This window comes from Theropithecus gelada, chromosome X (assembly GCF_003255815.1).
Source record: "Theropithecus gelada isolate Dixy chromosome X, Tgel_1.0, whole genome shotgun sequence".
Classification (NCBI taxonomy): Eukaryota; Metazoa; Chordata; class Mammalia; order Primates; family Cercopithecidae; genus Theropithecus; species Theropithecus gelada.
In genome coordinates this window covers 129912495-129928229 of record NC_037689.1, presented here as the reverse complement: position 1 = coordinate 129928229, position 15735 = coordinate 129912495, and the positions used below count along the sequence as shown (strand labels likewise).

General features: G+C 37.7%; 1 protein-coding gene across 1 annotated transcript in view; it reads left to right on the top strand.

Moving 5' to 3' along the window:
• Positions 1–15735, top strand: part of MBNL3 (muscleblind like splicing regulator 3) — a 161098-nt gene that overhangs the window by 23618 nt on the left and 121745 nt on the right. Inside the window, exon 2 of the mRNA XM_025371857.1 lies at positions 10265–10429. Within this exon, the coding sequence (XP_025227642.1) occupies positions 10265–10429 (165 nt within the window). The remainder of the gene's footprint in view (positions 1–10264; positions 10430–15735) is intronic.

The following is a 15735-nucleotide window of genomic DNA, read 5'->3' as shown; positions in this document are numbered from 1 at the left end:
GATATTTTGATACAGGCATACAATGCGTAATGATCAAATCAGGGTAATTGGGATATCTATCACCTCAAACCTTTATCATTTCTTTGTGTTAGGAACATTCCAATCCTACTTTTTTAGTTATTTTAAAATATACAATAAATTGTTATTAACTGTAGTCACCCTATTGTGCTACTGAATACTAGACCTTATTCCTTCTATCTAACTGTATTTTTTACCCATTAACCATCCCCTCCTTATAAGCCCTTGCTAACTACCCTTTCTAGCCTCTGGCAATGAGATCATTCCACTCTCTGTCTCTATGGGTTCAGTGGGTTTTTGTTTTGTTTTTTTCTCTCGCATATGAGCAGTATTGATCTTTCTGTGCCTGGCGTATTTCACTTAACATAATGTTCTCCAGTTCCAATCATGCTGTTGCAAATGACAGGATTTTGTTCTTCTTTATGGTTCAATAATATTCAATTGTGTATATGTACCACATGTTCTTTATCCATTCTTCCGTTGATGGAAACTTAAATTGATTCCATATCTGGGTCATTGTGAATAATACTGTAATAAACACAGGGGCGCATCTCTTTGAAATACTGTTTTCCTTTCTTTAGGACAGATACCCAGCAGTGGGATTGCTGGATCATATCATAGTTCTATTTTTAGTTTTTTGGAGAACCTCCATACTGTTTTTTTTTTTTTTTTTTTTTTTCCAGTGGCTGTGCTAATTTACATTCTCACCAACAGTTGCCTACTTTGCTACAATTTTAATAACAACTTGGCACAAAGGTTTCAGTAGAACTTTTGGTGATGAAATGTATACTTTCCCTAACAAAATATAAACTTAGTCCATGCCTCAAAAGTATTTTAATGGCAGTCCATGTCACCAAGTAAAAACTTTCTGCGTGGAAATTCCATTTTTGGTGTTAGGTTGGTAGTAGGGTAGGAGTGTGAGGAAAATGCTTATTATAAAGTGGAGACATTTGGCCTCATTGGGGGATTGAAACATAATTTCACACAGACTAATTCACCCTGCAAACAATCATTTTGATACCATGTTTTACATTTCTTTATCTGAAAGAAGATTCATGTTTAACAAAAGAGGAACTGATTTTCATCTTTGTACTGCTAATTTCAAAATGCAGAGGTAAATCAATAGCTATATCTACCCTTTAAATAAAGTTTGAGTGGCGAGATATATGGCTGGCTATAAAGACATAATTATTTAATTTATTCTGAGCCGCACACTGAGCCCTGCAAAGATAAATTGTTTAAATCTGAACAATAATCAGTGCCTTTCTCACCTTATACTCTTCATAAATTTGTAAGATATTTTTGCAAATTAAATTCTTCTTTGAAACTTTTCATTTTACTTAGAGACAGGAAATTTAATTTTGCCAAGTGGAAACCCCAAGGTTTAAGGTTGGTGCAAAACTAAAACCATTTGGAGGTGAGGAGATTGCCCAATACCTTCTGACTTCCCAGGTTTCAGGACAGCGAAAACTCACTTGAGACCCTTAAGTCATGGAAAGCCTAAAATAATTAGCATGGTTTCAAGGGGCAGAAGTCACAATGTAGGAAAGCCAGTTAGGCAGAGAATGCTTGACGTTCTTATTTCAGAAGTTCCTTGACTAAAGCCTTCAAATGAAAGAAGAAAGCCACAGCAACCATTTGGAAAGATCTGACGAAACTTACAGCTTTGAAAAGGGGTGTTGGGAAGATGATTGTGGGATGTTACTTTGAAATAATAGGAAAATATCCATCTTGTTAGCTCTTGGGAGATCAGGGGTGGGCAAAAATGGCATTTCAACAGAAGAGCCATTTGTGGGGAGTTCACTCTATTTTTCTATTTAAGAGAGAAATCAAAATGAAAATACGAAGGAAAACTAACTTGACCTGTAAAACACCATACAACTTGGTTTAAGCTTTAGTTTCTTTACCTATAGAATGAGGAAGTTGGATTAGATCAGTATTTTCCTAAGGGTGTACTAAAGAGAGATGTTAACGGTAATATGTTGAAAAAAGGGGGGATGGTTTGTGAGTTAAACAATGTTGGGAAATGCTGGGTTAACAAAGGTAACCAGGTTTCTTTACTTTAGGACATGTGAGAGCCTTTATCATACTCTTGTGTATTGTCAGCCTACAAGCGAGGAATATAAAGTGACATTTCTTATACCTAATTGACCAGTGAACCCAGCGTTTGAGGTTCCTCTCTTGGTATTAGTTGTCTGTGGTACACACTCTGGCAAATGCTGGACTAAATGATCTCTAAGAGCCTTTCCAGCTTTACTATTTGATCTTTCTATGACATATCCGTAAACATATAAACTTCCCCAGAGCAGTACAATTTTACTACTTCTGACCTTACTAATTCTTAATCTTTGATCATTCCAATGAAAGAGTCTGCATTCTTACTGAAAAAATAAATTCAGGACTGTGTCTGGCAATTGCTTAAATGTTCACGATTGTAATGTGAGGCTATTATGGATTGCCATTTTTCTTGAATATATTATTTGGTTCATTAGAATTAGCCATACCTCTCTACTTTGCGCTCTCTTTTAATGTAAGTAATCAAGTATTGACTGAAAAAGATATCTATGCAAATAATGGCTATTCATCTGCATGCTGTGAATCTGTACCTTTATAGCGCTTATGTGTGCGTTTAGAAACATGATGCTAAGCAGTTATTTCCCTGCACTTTAATGATTGACTTTTACTCGAATTTGAGTATTCCAAAGACAGGGCTGAAGGGGAAAAAAAAAAAAAGATTAACCACCCCTCACCTCTGCACACACAAATAAAAACCTTAAAAACTTAAAAGCCTCATCTTTATGTAACACCTCATATACTCAAAAATCTGTTCTGTAAAATCGGAGTTACGGGTTAGGCAGGTGTTGGTCACACACCATCCCCCTCTTCATCCTAGCCTAAAGGGGGAGCTCCAGGGGACATCGAGGGTATTTAAATATACTGTTGCGCCACCGGTGGGTGGGAAGGTGGAGTGGCTGCCAGGGTAGCGAGCCGTGTGAAGCTTTTGGTGGGAGGAGCTATGGATCAAAAATTGCTGTCTCCAACAGTCAACTTCCTTAAATTTCCTTGCAGCTGATCAGGTAAGCTGGGGCTGAGAGTGCCTTCTACTTTACTCTGGGCAAATGAAGGCCTGGGAGAGCCTGGGCTGATTCCATGGAGAGGGCTGCTAAGAATCTTAAGGTAAAGAGGTAAAATGGGTTTTCAAGGATTTGCCTTTATTGAGCTCAAGTCATCAAGGCAGAAGAATAGAGCGGGAGAGGGCTGCCAGATAACATATTGTATGGGGCATACTTATACTAAAAAAAAAAAAAAAAAATCACTGTTTATCTGTAATTCAAATTTACCTGGGAGTCCTGCATATTTATTTGATAAACCTAGCATCTCTAGAGAGGATCCTAAGCAGAAGCCCTAGCTGGGGAATAAAGGGGGCAAGCAGCTGGTACCCTGTTTGTCCTGACTTGTAAATCGTTGTGGCAAGTGAGTGGATGAGGTGTCCAGAAAAAGGAGGTAAAGAAGCCTAGGACCAGGAGATTTGACTAATGGGTCAGAGAGAAACACCTCCTTATGTTCTTAATGAAGTCTGTGTAGAAGGAGATGTTTGAAATTATATGATTTTATGTGTGTTTTATTTCTTGGAGTAACAAATTCAGTACCATTACTTTTTCTCTCCCTTTTTTTCCATTCTTGATGACAGTTTATGTTGGCAGCTATCAGCTGCTCTAAAGACAGCGTCTAGGAATACTTTGCATCAGGAATGCCTTCTGACTTTTGATAACTTGGTACCAATGTGCTTCGTTGTGTTTGGGTTTTAATTTTATTCTGGTTGGCTGGTTTGTAAATAGATGATGCATTTTTGATGAGCTTATTATTGACCATTCTGTTAATATTTTTCTACAGCGATGGACAGTATTCGATGAGAACCGAGGTAAAAAGTGTGTAAGTGGGGTGGAATAGGGCAGGAAGTAGATTTGGGTTATTAGTGAGGCAGGCTTGCTTTCACGGTGAACAGCTTCTGGGATTTTTAGTGTTATTTGCTGTTCAAAAAATTTCTGAGAAAAAGATCAAGCTCATGATCATTTGAAAATAAATGTTTAACGTAAACAAAGCTAAGCGTGGGTCATGAAGGAAAGCCGCAAACATTTTTCTTGTAAGAAGGCATATGCATTAGAGAGCCACAAGAAGGCCCCACCTGCTGTGATTTTCCTAAAGCCACCTTTGTCTTAGTAGCTTCAGGGAATTTGACTTGCGGCTTGTTCAGAGAAATTCAGGATGGGGGTGGGGCAGTTGGAGAACGCAGTTTTTTTCTAAACTGACCCTGGAAATGCAGGGCCCTCCTGGGCAGGCCCAGGTGCTGATTAGATATGGATCTGCTGCTGGCTCCTTTATTCGTCCGGTGGGGCCCTATATCCTGAGGGCCTTTGTGGCCAGAGACCCCTTGGAATCAGACCAGAGTTTGTGTCTGTGGGCCTCATGGATTCATGTCACTTCTGGTTAAGTTATACTAAATTATCAGGATGTTTCAGCTGTAATGGTCACATATTCCTCAGGGTCTATATTCATAGGAAAAAAAAAGTTAGGAACTAGCTATTTTCTGGACCTGAATAGAATAACGGTTCATTTGGAATAGACAACCAGGAGCAGCCTCAGTCGTGTGTTGACTATTGTTCTCTTCTTGGAGGGAGAAGAAAGAACTTGTGAAAGAAAATAACAAGGGAAGCACTTAGGCTTCTAAGGCAGACTTAGTGTTATGCCCTTTAAAATTATTCTCACAAAGTTCAAAAAACGTGTATGGCGGGACGACTATTCATCAGGCACACACACACATCCCTGGAGACTGAAAGTGGAGGAAGATGTAGTTCTGCCGTTATACATACTCAAAATCTAATAGAGGAGACAAGCATGCAAACAATTTATCGACATACACAGCGATAAGAGCTACAATAAAACTGAGTACAAGGTGCAGTTGGGAGCACAAAGAAGGGAGAGATAAATGGAGGTAGGAGTGGGGAGATGGCTCCAGGAAAATCTTTACAGAGGAAAAGTCATTTGAACTGAGAATCCATATTGGGTAGTGAAAGTCTGGAAACTTGGCTTATGTGCTTACTGAGCTGCTTATGAATCAGGACAAGTCACCTCACCCCTTTGGCCTTCACATTCTCTGTAAGATAAAGGTGCACAAGATGTTCCCTACAATCCGATTCAGCCCTAAACTGTTTCCATCCTGGGAATCAAATTATCTTAGTGGGCTATTTCAGAACAAAAGTGTGATTGTTGAGCCCAGTACTCCCTTTGTCATTGGGAGATCAAAATGTGAAAGTTCTCTGGAGACAGATAGGCAAGAAAATTCTTCTGCTCTCCCCCCAGCTTCTTGCCTATTCAAACTTATTATCTGGTTTGCACCAAAGTCATTGCCCTGTGTATGTGTGTATGGGATGTGTCAAGAAAACAGAGTTGGGACAGCATGAAGAAGGTGGGTACAGTGCTGGCTGCAATGGTAGGGGGTACTTGGCTGGCCCTCTCCATAGGGGTCGACGTTCAGCCTCATTAATTTTGCCTTCATTATATTTAAGAAATGGTTTATCAAAGACTTTTCCCTCTAAATTTCTTGCCTGCATCTCACATTTAACTTAAAAGTTGTATGCAGAATTTTAAGGCTGCTCTTTGTGCATTTATATCAATATTTATAGATGATACATTATTTGGAGGAGAAAATGATGCAGATTATCCATTTTTGTAAAGACGGAATTCTAAGAGGAAGAAAGTGGGAAATTTGCCAGTAGAATGCTGATATCTGGCTAATAACTCATTGTATGTTGATCTTGACTCAGGTTTTTCCTAGCTTTAATAAATGTGATGCTTGCAGGAACTAGCAAATTGGTACATATGATTTGTAATTCTGAAATCACTGTTACTTCCTCTGAGAAGCCATGTCTATGCATGTAAGTATGTTACAGTGGGGCACTATCGTCAGAATTCTTTCATTTAATACATGATGATTAAAATGGAACAACAACATTTTTCTTCATAGAACAAATCATCTGTTGGGTGCCTTGATTTAACATTTAACTTTTAACTGTTGGCAGTCTAGCAGATCAGTAAGATTATGTATTTGAAAAATAATCCAGTTATAATTGTATTTGAGAGAGGATATTTAGGGTTTTTTTTTTTTCTCTCTCTAACTCCATATGTATTTGAAGAAGCAAGTCATTCTGCAAACAGCTGTTTCTCTTAAGATACTGTGGCTGACAAAGGGTAATTTGCAGACTCCCAGGTTCCTTTTCTTATTCTGATGTATGGTAGGGCTTTTTCTCATGAACGTAAAGTACATTTCACAGGGTTTTTCTATCACCCAGTGCCTGGGAAATCTTGTGTCTGACAGACTGACTCTCATAACTCCCTAGACATAGGTGGGATTTGAATCTCTACAATGAGACTTTTCTCTCTTAGTCAAAGGCTTTGTATTCATTTGGGAGAAGCCTGAAGGTAGGAAAAAGGTAATAGATTGAATTTGGGAGGCTTTATAAATGTTCTGCAACGTATCCCTTTGTCTGTCATCAACTTCTTGATGCAGATGTACTTCAGAAATGTCATCGGCTATTTTATCCCCCTGCTTGCTGCTTTTTGAGTGCATTTTTCAAAGACAGTAGATGGGAAAGGGGAGTTAGAAGATTCGTATGATTCATAGGTGTAGTAGCACTTATTTCAGCAGAGAATCGCTTTCCTATTGAATCACTTTGCTATTTTCTTAACTCAGTAACACAGTGAGACATGTTTTTTAAGTCCAAAAGGAAATGGAAAAGGAGGGAAATTGAGGCAAGCATAAATGAGCTTGCACTCTAATCTCTTCAATGTTTCTTTAATTTTCAGTGTACATGGCGGGGCGGGGAGAGAGAGAGTTAATTTTCATGTCTTGACTCCCCTTAGCTGCTGATTTTAGTATGTAGCCTGCTCTGCCAGAGGATGGCGACTGTCGTAGGTACATTTACAGAGTCTTTTAAGACTTGGTCTGATACTTTGCACTAGTGTGTGCCAACTCTGAACCTGTGGGTCTAGATTGGAAGAAGGAGGACTTGGGACACCATTGACTTGGCTAGGGAAACATGAAGGGTGAATTTTCAGAGCCAAGATGGCTGCTGAGCTATCACACCAAACTGTTATAGACCCAATGTGATAGGTACCTTGTGGCCCACTCAGAGTGCTTAGGTGGCCTACAGAAATCATTGGAACTTTCCTAGTACAGAGTCATCGATTTTCCAAAGGACAAAAACAATAGATGATTGCCTCCTCCACTGGGACAGTCCCTCCCTAATCCCCACTCCATCCCAACCTTACATGCCTTACCAAAGCCTTAATTCTATACAAGGATTAAAAAACAAGTGTTAACAGATGTCAAAAACCAAGTTTGTTCTCTCCCAAACACCAATTAAAGTATTTTGGCCTATAATTACGTTTGGGCCTCTTGAAGAATGAATGCTATGTAGACGAGATTTATTATCACCAAGTGTTGTGCGTATAAATATATTATCCTGAGTTCTAATGTCGTTTTGAAAAAAACAGGGGCATAGTTTTCTTTTGAAATGTTGTATTCCATGGATAATATAGATATTAAATTACTTGGTCTCCTCATCTATTGTTTGGATAGAGAATGCAGATTTTTATTTTATTTTATAAGCTTTCTGGAACATAAGCAGCAGTCTCTGGTAAGGTGGTGTTGCTATGCATTTGCATTGTTATAGAATTAAATTATGGATTCTGTCATTCAAAATAGAAGCTTTATAAATCAAGTAAAATCTCATAACTAAGATGAATAAGTTTCTTTAAATCTCATGCTGCCTCATATTCCATACTTTAGTTTTATAGCCCAACTTGATATAATTTTTTAAAGTGTAATTCTCTTTTTTTCTATTTCTGTGTACTGCTTTTGCTCTGCTAAACTGTCATTATTTCCCAAGAAAAAGCTTAAGATAAGTTACTTTATGTAAAGGATAGTGATATAAAAGCACAAAGGCATGTTCACTTCTTTATCTGTATATTGGCAGGAAATGTGCCAAATACAGTGTGTTCTCTCCCTCCCTTTCTTCTTCTCTGTCTGATTACATTCAATGTAGATGATATTAAAACTCAGTTGTAACAAATGGTGAAATTCCAATTATTCTTTTTTCTTTCTTTTCTTTAACTTATCTAATGTTTGGAATTCCTGAATATGAAAGACAGTCTTAATTATATAGTTTTTTTTTTTTTTTTTTTTTTTTTTGCAGTGGAGTTACAAATTGTGTTCCATGCTTATGTATGCTAATTGTCTAAACAAGCTATCTAGGTGGCTCTGTAATCCTTAAGCAATACTGCTGAGCTGCCTAATTTGTTTTCCCACTACTGCTGTCTAACTACCCCAAAGCACAGGAATTAGAGTGGTGGCCCTAACCGGGAGTATGCAGCAAGATGAAAAATAGTCAAATGAGAAGGAAGGTCAGTAGTAAGTTATTTAGACCTGGTTAGGCAGCAGGGTCTCCAAATGCAGCTGCAATTGGTTAAAAAAAACAAAACAAAACAAAAGACTGAAATTCAGAAGAGAGGTCAGGGGTAGAGATAGAGATTTAAGATCCGAGCAATTGTACAAATAGATGGAACTTTGAGACAACTTAGTCTCTCCAGGGAAAAGAGATTAGAGAGGAGAGCAAGAGGATTTAGAACAGGGCCTTGGGGAAATCTTTAATGTTAGGGTGTGGGAGGAGGAAGAGAAACCCTGAAGTAGAAGTATAAACTAGAATGCTTGGCTGTGGAAGTCACCAAGTGCCACTGCCTCCATCAGCTGTTAATTCTGAGCTGGATCACCTCAGTTATGTAGATGGACAGTGGAGAATCTAGGAACTGAAGATCCTTGTGACTTTCTGCCTTGCATCACGTTGGTGGGTGTAAAAAGAAGCTTATGGTTTCTCTTAGGGGTACATTTATGGGGAAAAGACCCCCATTATTGTGATTTAGCATACACAGGGGTCTGCTTATACTCATTATATATGTTGAAATTGTGTAGCTATTCCTAGGCTACTTTTAAGAATTTAGGAGGATTAGGTTAACATGATTCTTAACTCATACTACCAATAAATTATTCTTTCTCCAAGATTTGCATAGAAATACAGAAGTACATAAAACTAAGATAGCATTTGATTTTGTAAATCATTTTAATTTAATTAAATGTAAATTGAGCAATGGGAAAAACAAAAAGACAAACTCGACAGAAAACAATGATGTGTCTTTTAATCTCTCACACTGACTTTTAAGTTATACTCAGCTTCTTGACAGAGGAGGTAAAACAATAGAGCCACCTTGTCCTAGTGATCTAATATTTAAAAAGAGCAGTTGCAGTGCATCTGGGTTTGCATTATATGTAGCTCTAGAAAAGTTTTGAAGGACACATCTTGATTCTCAATGACATTATAGGAATGTTTTAATAACAACTAAACAATGGAGAAGCCATTGCATAAACTGTGTAGGCATCATAAATAAGGAAACTGCACATAGCATGTGTTGAATGAAAACATTTGGTGAACAAACTCATTTTTCTCTTGGGAATTCAGGTGGCCTAGCAGCTTGCACTCTTTGGTCCAAAAAAAAGTTGCCCCTTTGCTCCCCACCTTCCCCTCCCCCAATAACCTCATGTACTATAAAGAATCTTAGCATCTATGGGAAATAGAATTGTTTGCAGTTGTGCTTTCTTAAAAGGTTTATGGTGGACCTAGTAATCCAAATAAGAGAGAATCATTAGCTTCTTTGTATACTGCTCGTGAGTTAAACACAGTAATGGGTCACATTGTGACAATGTGATCAACAACTAGTCCAGTGACATCCTTTGCTGCTACATAGTAAACACCATAATCAGCGGCCATGCCAGCATTTAGGTGACACCAAAAGCATGTTTGATTTCACGGACCTGACACACTATCCTGTCTTGAAAGTGCTTAACATCAATAAAAAACATTCAATTAGCTGAGGTTCCAAAATACACTTTGGTCTCCATCATGCAAGTGATCTAAGGCCATTGTCTCCGGAACCTAAAGAACAAAATGGCTGCCGGGCATAGGGATTTATTATTTCATTAACAGACTGTCAGTGAATTTCAGGGTATTTCTCGCCTTATGTGGATTCAAGATGAAGAGTTCTGGAGCTTAGATTGTCCCCAGATAATGGAGTCCAAAATTTATCTATTTGTGTATAGTTTTAATTAAATATTTTCCCCATTCTTCATTGTTAGGGTCGGTGTACTCGAGAGAACTGCAAGTACCTTCACCCTCCTCCACACTTAAAAACGCAGCTGGAGATTAATGGGCGGAACAATCTGATTCAACAGAAGACTGCCGCAGCCATGTTCGCCCAGCAGATGCAGCTTATGCTCCAGAACGCTCAAATGTCATCACTTGTAAGTCGCAGCTATGTTTTGAAAATTGCCAATAAAGATCTACAGTGGAATAACCTGGCAGGGACTTGCGGAAATTAGTTGCAACAGGATTTAGGACACAAACTAATATGTTCATTGACACTACAGAGCTGTGCACTTGAAGAGAGCAGTCAGGTGTGTTGCACTGAAAACCTGGCTGCATTTATGCATGAGTTCAGTTTATAAAAGAATATGGATAAAGGAGCAGGGGCATTTTAAGATAAGGAGAGTTGATTATTGTTACATGGAAACCTTTGAATTCTAGGACATTAAGTCAAACAAAGTTTCTTGTTTGATGGGGATTTTGGTGTTGTTTTGTTTTGTTTTGTTTTGTTGTTTTTTGAGACAGAGTTTTACTCTTGTTGCCCAGGCTGGAGTGCAATGGTGCGATCTAGGCTCATTGCAACCTCTGCCTCCCAGGTTCAAGTGATTCTCCTGCCTCAGCCTCCCAAGTAACTGGTATTACAGGTGCCTGCCATCACACCCAGCTAATTTTTTTGTGTATTTTTAGTAGAGACGGGGTTTCACCATGTCCAGGCTGGTTTTGAACTCCTGACTTCAGGTGATCCACCTGTCTCGGCCTCCCAAAGTGCTAGAATTACAGGTGTGAGCCTGGCCTGTTGTTGCTGTTAAACAAACTTTTTATTGTGAAATAATTTTAGATTTACAGAAAAGTTGCAAAGGTATTAATAGTACAAAGAGTTCCTATATTACCTTTCACCCCGTTCTCCCCACTGTTAACATCTTATATTACCCTGGTAGATTTGTCAAAAGCAAGAAACTGGAATCACACGTCATTACTATTGACTAAACTCCAGACTTTATTCAGATTTCCCCAGGTTTTCTATTAATGTAATCTTTCTATTCCAGTGTCTGATTCAGGGTACCAAAGTGCATTCATTTGAATTTTGCCTCCCCTCTCTTCTCTGCTCTGTGACCATTTCTCAGTTTTTCCCAATTTCCCATGATCTTGATGGTGGCTTTCCCTTATCTTAGCTACAGGGTTTCCCTATGCAGAAATTAGTAAGATTATGTCATTCTAGACAAATATCTACTATTTTGTGGACTTGTGAGTTTAAATGGATTCTCTATAAAGTACTTAAGCTGTATCTGTTCATATTATTCTATTGAAAATTCATCTTGTCCCTATGCCTTAAAATATAAACTTTCATTTTGCTTTTACACCTTTTAGGGTGAATTGAAAACTGTCCCTTTTCTGCTATAGTTCTTCAGGCCTCACATTTAGTTCAGCGGTGCCTCATTCTAATTCCAGCTGACCTACTTCCTTTAAACTATTAACAGGATAAATTTTGAAAATCCTGTTACCTTTATTTGTTACCCATTTAATCAGTGACTACAATGAACTTGAAAGCTGAAATATGTATATAGTATTTAGATGCAATGAAAATGTGGGAGGACAATCTGCTGTCAGTAAAACCTATCTCATTATAAAGTTGATTCTCAGAATTCAAGGATATCTGTGTTGATATGGAACCCTTTAATGAGTACATCTTTATGGATATATGCAAAAACAGATGGGAGAGGCAATGATGAATCACTAAAGGTTTGCACCATACTTTTTCCAGAATGTCTAGACAGATTTAAGTAAAATAAATAGATGTCATTTTCTGTACTATTAGTTTACCAAAAAGTTTTGCCTTGGAACTCAGATTAATTATGTTGGTAAATTAGTTTCTAGAAGGTGAACTCCTCGAAGCTCCTCTTTGACCCTCAGTAATTCTTTACATCTTTGAACTCCTTGCGCAAACGCTTTTTCTGGGCTTTCACATACTGACGTATCTCAGTCCCTCCCTACTTCTAAGGGCAGAGGGAAGATAAAGTCTTTTGGATACTGAAAATTGTTATGAACAAAACCACAGAGAAGTGAACGTGCTTGGTAAGTCCAGAAAATGTGAGTGGCTGGGGAATAAAGCAAGGCAGCTTTTATTTTTTTCCCAGTTTTATTGAGGTATAATTAACAAATAAAATTGTGTACATTTTAAAGTGTACAGCATGTGATGATTTGTTAGACGTATACATTGTGAAATGAGATGACATGGATGAACTTGGCAGGCATTATGCCAAGTGAAATAAGCCAGACAGAGAAAAAACAAATACTGTATGATCTCACTCATATGTGGAACCTTGAAAAAACTGAATGCATAGAAACAGAGTAGAAGGGTAGTTGCCAGGGGATGTGGGTGGGAGGGGATGGGGGAAGATGTTGGTCAAAGGTATAGCAAGGGAGATTTTAACGCACAATTACTACTCTCAGCTTCTCATGGGATGTCTCAATTCAAACTGAGCAAAGACTAGGAAGCAGATTTCATTATCAGACACCTGAGCCCAGTGTTTCCTACAGAGCTGGAGCATTTATCTTTTCAAAGGTCGAGGGACAGCTTCAGGGTACTAGTGAAATGCCTTGTTTCAGGGAATCAGAGAGCAAGAAGTGGGGTAAAGTAGGGGTACAGAGGAAAGCCGTTCTATTCAGCCTCTGCTAGAGTCTCTCCAATTCAAGTCTCAACCCTTCAAGTGTTATTGATCATGCTAGCTCATACTGGAGAATAGGGAGTAGCTTTTTTGAGAATCCAATAAGAAATCCATTGTGCTTTCCAGCCTCTTCACTTGTGCTTTCTAATTTGATTCTCCATCCTTTCTATGTTAGAATATGTTTCCCTGTCTTTTCTTCAATGAGGGTAATTTTAGATTTCAGATGACAGAAGATGACTGATATGATTCACAGGAGTACAATTTATTTTATAGAATGTTACAAGATACAAGGCATTACTTAGAAGACCCAAGGGAACAATTGGAAATTGCTTCTCTACCTTGTAGGTTATTTAATGATAGCTATTATGATGCAATGAGCTGCTAAATGATTAATTCCTGCAGTTATTATGTGTACAAAAATCTAACTCCAAGATGGTTGATATGTTCCTCTTCTATGGTCTAAGGAAGCCACTTTATAGGCATGGTGTAACTGAGCTAGTGTGAGCAATTTTAAATAACATTTACCAGCCTGATTTGGAAAAAAAATTTCTTTGTTGTAGATCTTGATATTATTACAGAAGTAATGTATGATTTTACTTAATTTCTCTGGTACCTACTCTCCCTCAAACAACTCTCTATCCCTTTCAATCACCGCACCCAATAATCTGATTCTTGTCTCTAAGATGGTCATGCTTTTGTTTAAGAAATTTCCAGTCCTGATATTTGTAGGGTTGCATATTAAGACCCATTTGTATCACTGGCTTGAACTTCATGTCTTTCCACAAAGAATACTTTGATCTGTTTCTAGGATACCAGAAGAGCACATCTGCCTTTGCAGAATTGAATATGGTTTGCTTATTATAAGCCCCTAGATAAAGGGAATGTCAACCTAAATGCGATGGTACCTAGAGAACAGATTCTGTTGAGTGTAACTGAACAATGAATAAAAGCCACACCTAGTCAATTTGGGTGGAATGCTTGCTGGAACAGGCAAGTTTGTTCACTCTATTAAACAGATCTGAATTGACATTTGCCAGTATAAAAGTCCATCTCTGAAAGCTTTTTTTTTTTTTTTTGGCTTTATTAAGGAAGTTCAGCAGGTGAAACAAAAGGTGTGACTACCTAGTATTTTTCAATGCAGTTTAAAAGAGATTGTTCCTGATGTTCCCAGCAAAAAAAGTATAAGTTGAAGTATCCCCTTGCCATAATCAGGAGGCAAATACAACCACTATGGAAGAATATTAGAAAGAGTAGGAACAGTGGATTACCCTGAAGCAAAGCGAATGTTTTAAAATTTTGGTTTTACAATTAGAAATTTTAGTTATGAGGAAAGATTCTCACTACTGGATGTGGTGTATGTATTTATAAAGTGAATATGATATTACAGGCTGTTAAAATGTTTTATTTGGACATTTTGCATATCTACACCTGTCCATATCCAAACTAAAGGAATACCTGGGAAATTCCTCTATTTTCTCTCTTTGAATGTAGTGATTCACATGGAAACAGATCCTGACACACAAGTGAACTTGACTCAGTAGAGTGTATTCACTTGATTATTTATATAGAGATTGTTGATTCAGCACATTTGAGGTTGCATTGGGGTGTGCCAAGTCCTCAGGTTCTGTTGTATGCTATTCATGGCTGGCATTCCTGTGGCTAAGTTACCAAGTTCCAAACCATGAAGGCCATAAACAAGGCTTCCTCTCTAGGTTTTCCTTTATCTCAAATTGAATCATCTGATGTCTGCCTGGATCCCCCTCCACCTTTTTACATCATTATCATAATTCTATTTACCAAATATATTTCTCATAAACAGGCTTATATGTTTATCTCACATTAATGTAGTAAGGAATGAAGGTTATGTAATGCTTCAGAACCAAGAGAAAAAAATAATAGAAAGTTCAAATAGGTACGAGGAAGGGAGATATACTAATTAATGAATAATATTATTTTTAGACTCATGTTTTTAATTTTTTTCTCTTTTACTAAAGGGCTACAAGGTGTTATATTACTTAGGTATATATTACTTATAAACTTAGGACTAGAACAATTTTAAGTGACTAGAGATAAAATTGGAAAATATTTATTTACTTTTTAATATTTATTTTTTTTGAGACACGGTGTCACTCTGTGGACCAGGCTACAGTGCAGTGGCATGATCATAGCTCAATGTAGCCGCAAACTTGTGGGGTCAAGTCGTCATCCTGCCCCATCCTCCTGAGTAGCTGGGACTACAGGTGCACATCACCATGCACAGATAATGTTTTTAAAAAAATTTTTTTGAATAGAATTAGAAATATGATCTCACTGCATTGCCCAGTCTGGTACTGATTTCCCAGCCTCAAGCAATCCTCCTGCCTTGACCTCCCACAGTGCTGGCATGCCTGGCCTACTTTTTAATTTTTGTAAGTCAGTCGTTAAATGATATAGTACTTGAAAACAAGAGGACAAATATTCATATTAGAGTTACAGTTTTTTAGTTCATATAAACTTAGTTTATTGATTGAAATATGTATGCTGTTTTAAAAAACAGTAGTTTTGTCATGGCTCTTTTATTAACAATTATTATTTTAAAAGGTGGCCCAGATATTGTGTAGGTTTAGTAGAAAAGAAAACTGTGTCCATATTCTAAATTACCAGTCTCATGGTCAGTACAGAAATTATAACATGTTTTAATGAAGGTTCCACAACAGGTTTTTCAGTTCACCTACTCATGTAATGATGAATGATGGCATTTAGTTCTTTCATCTTGATGTGGTGACATTACATGTTTTGTAAAAGGATTTTTGCAAAAT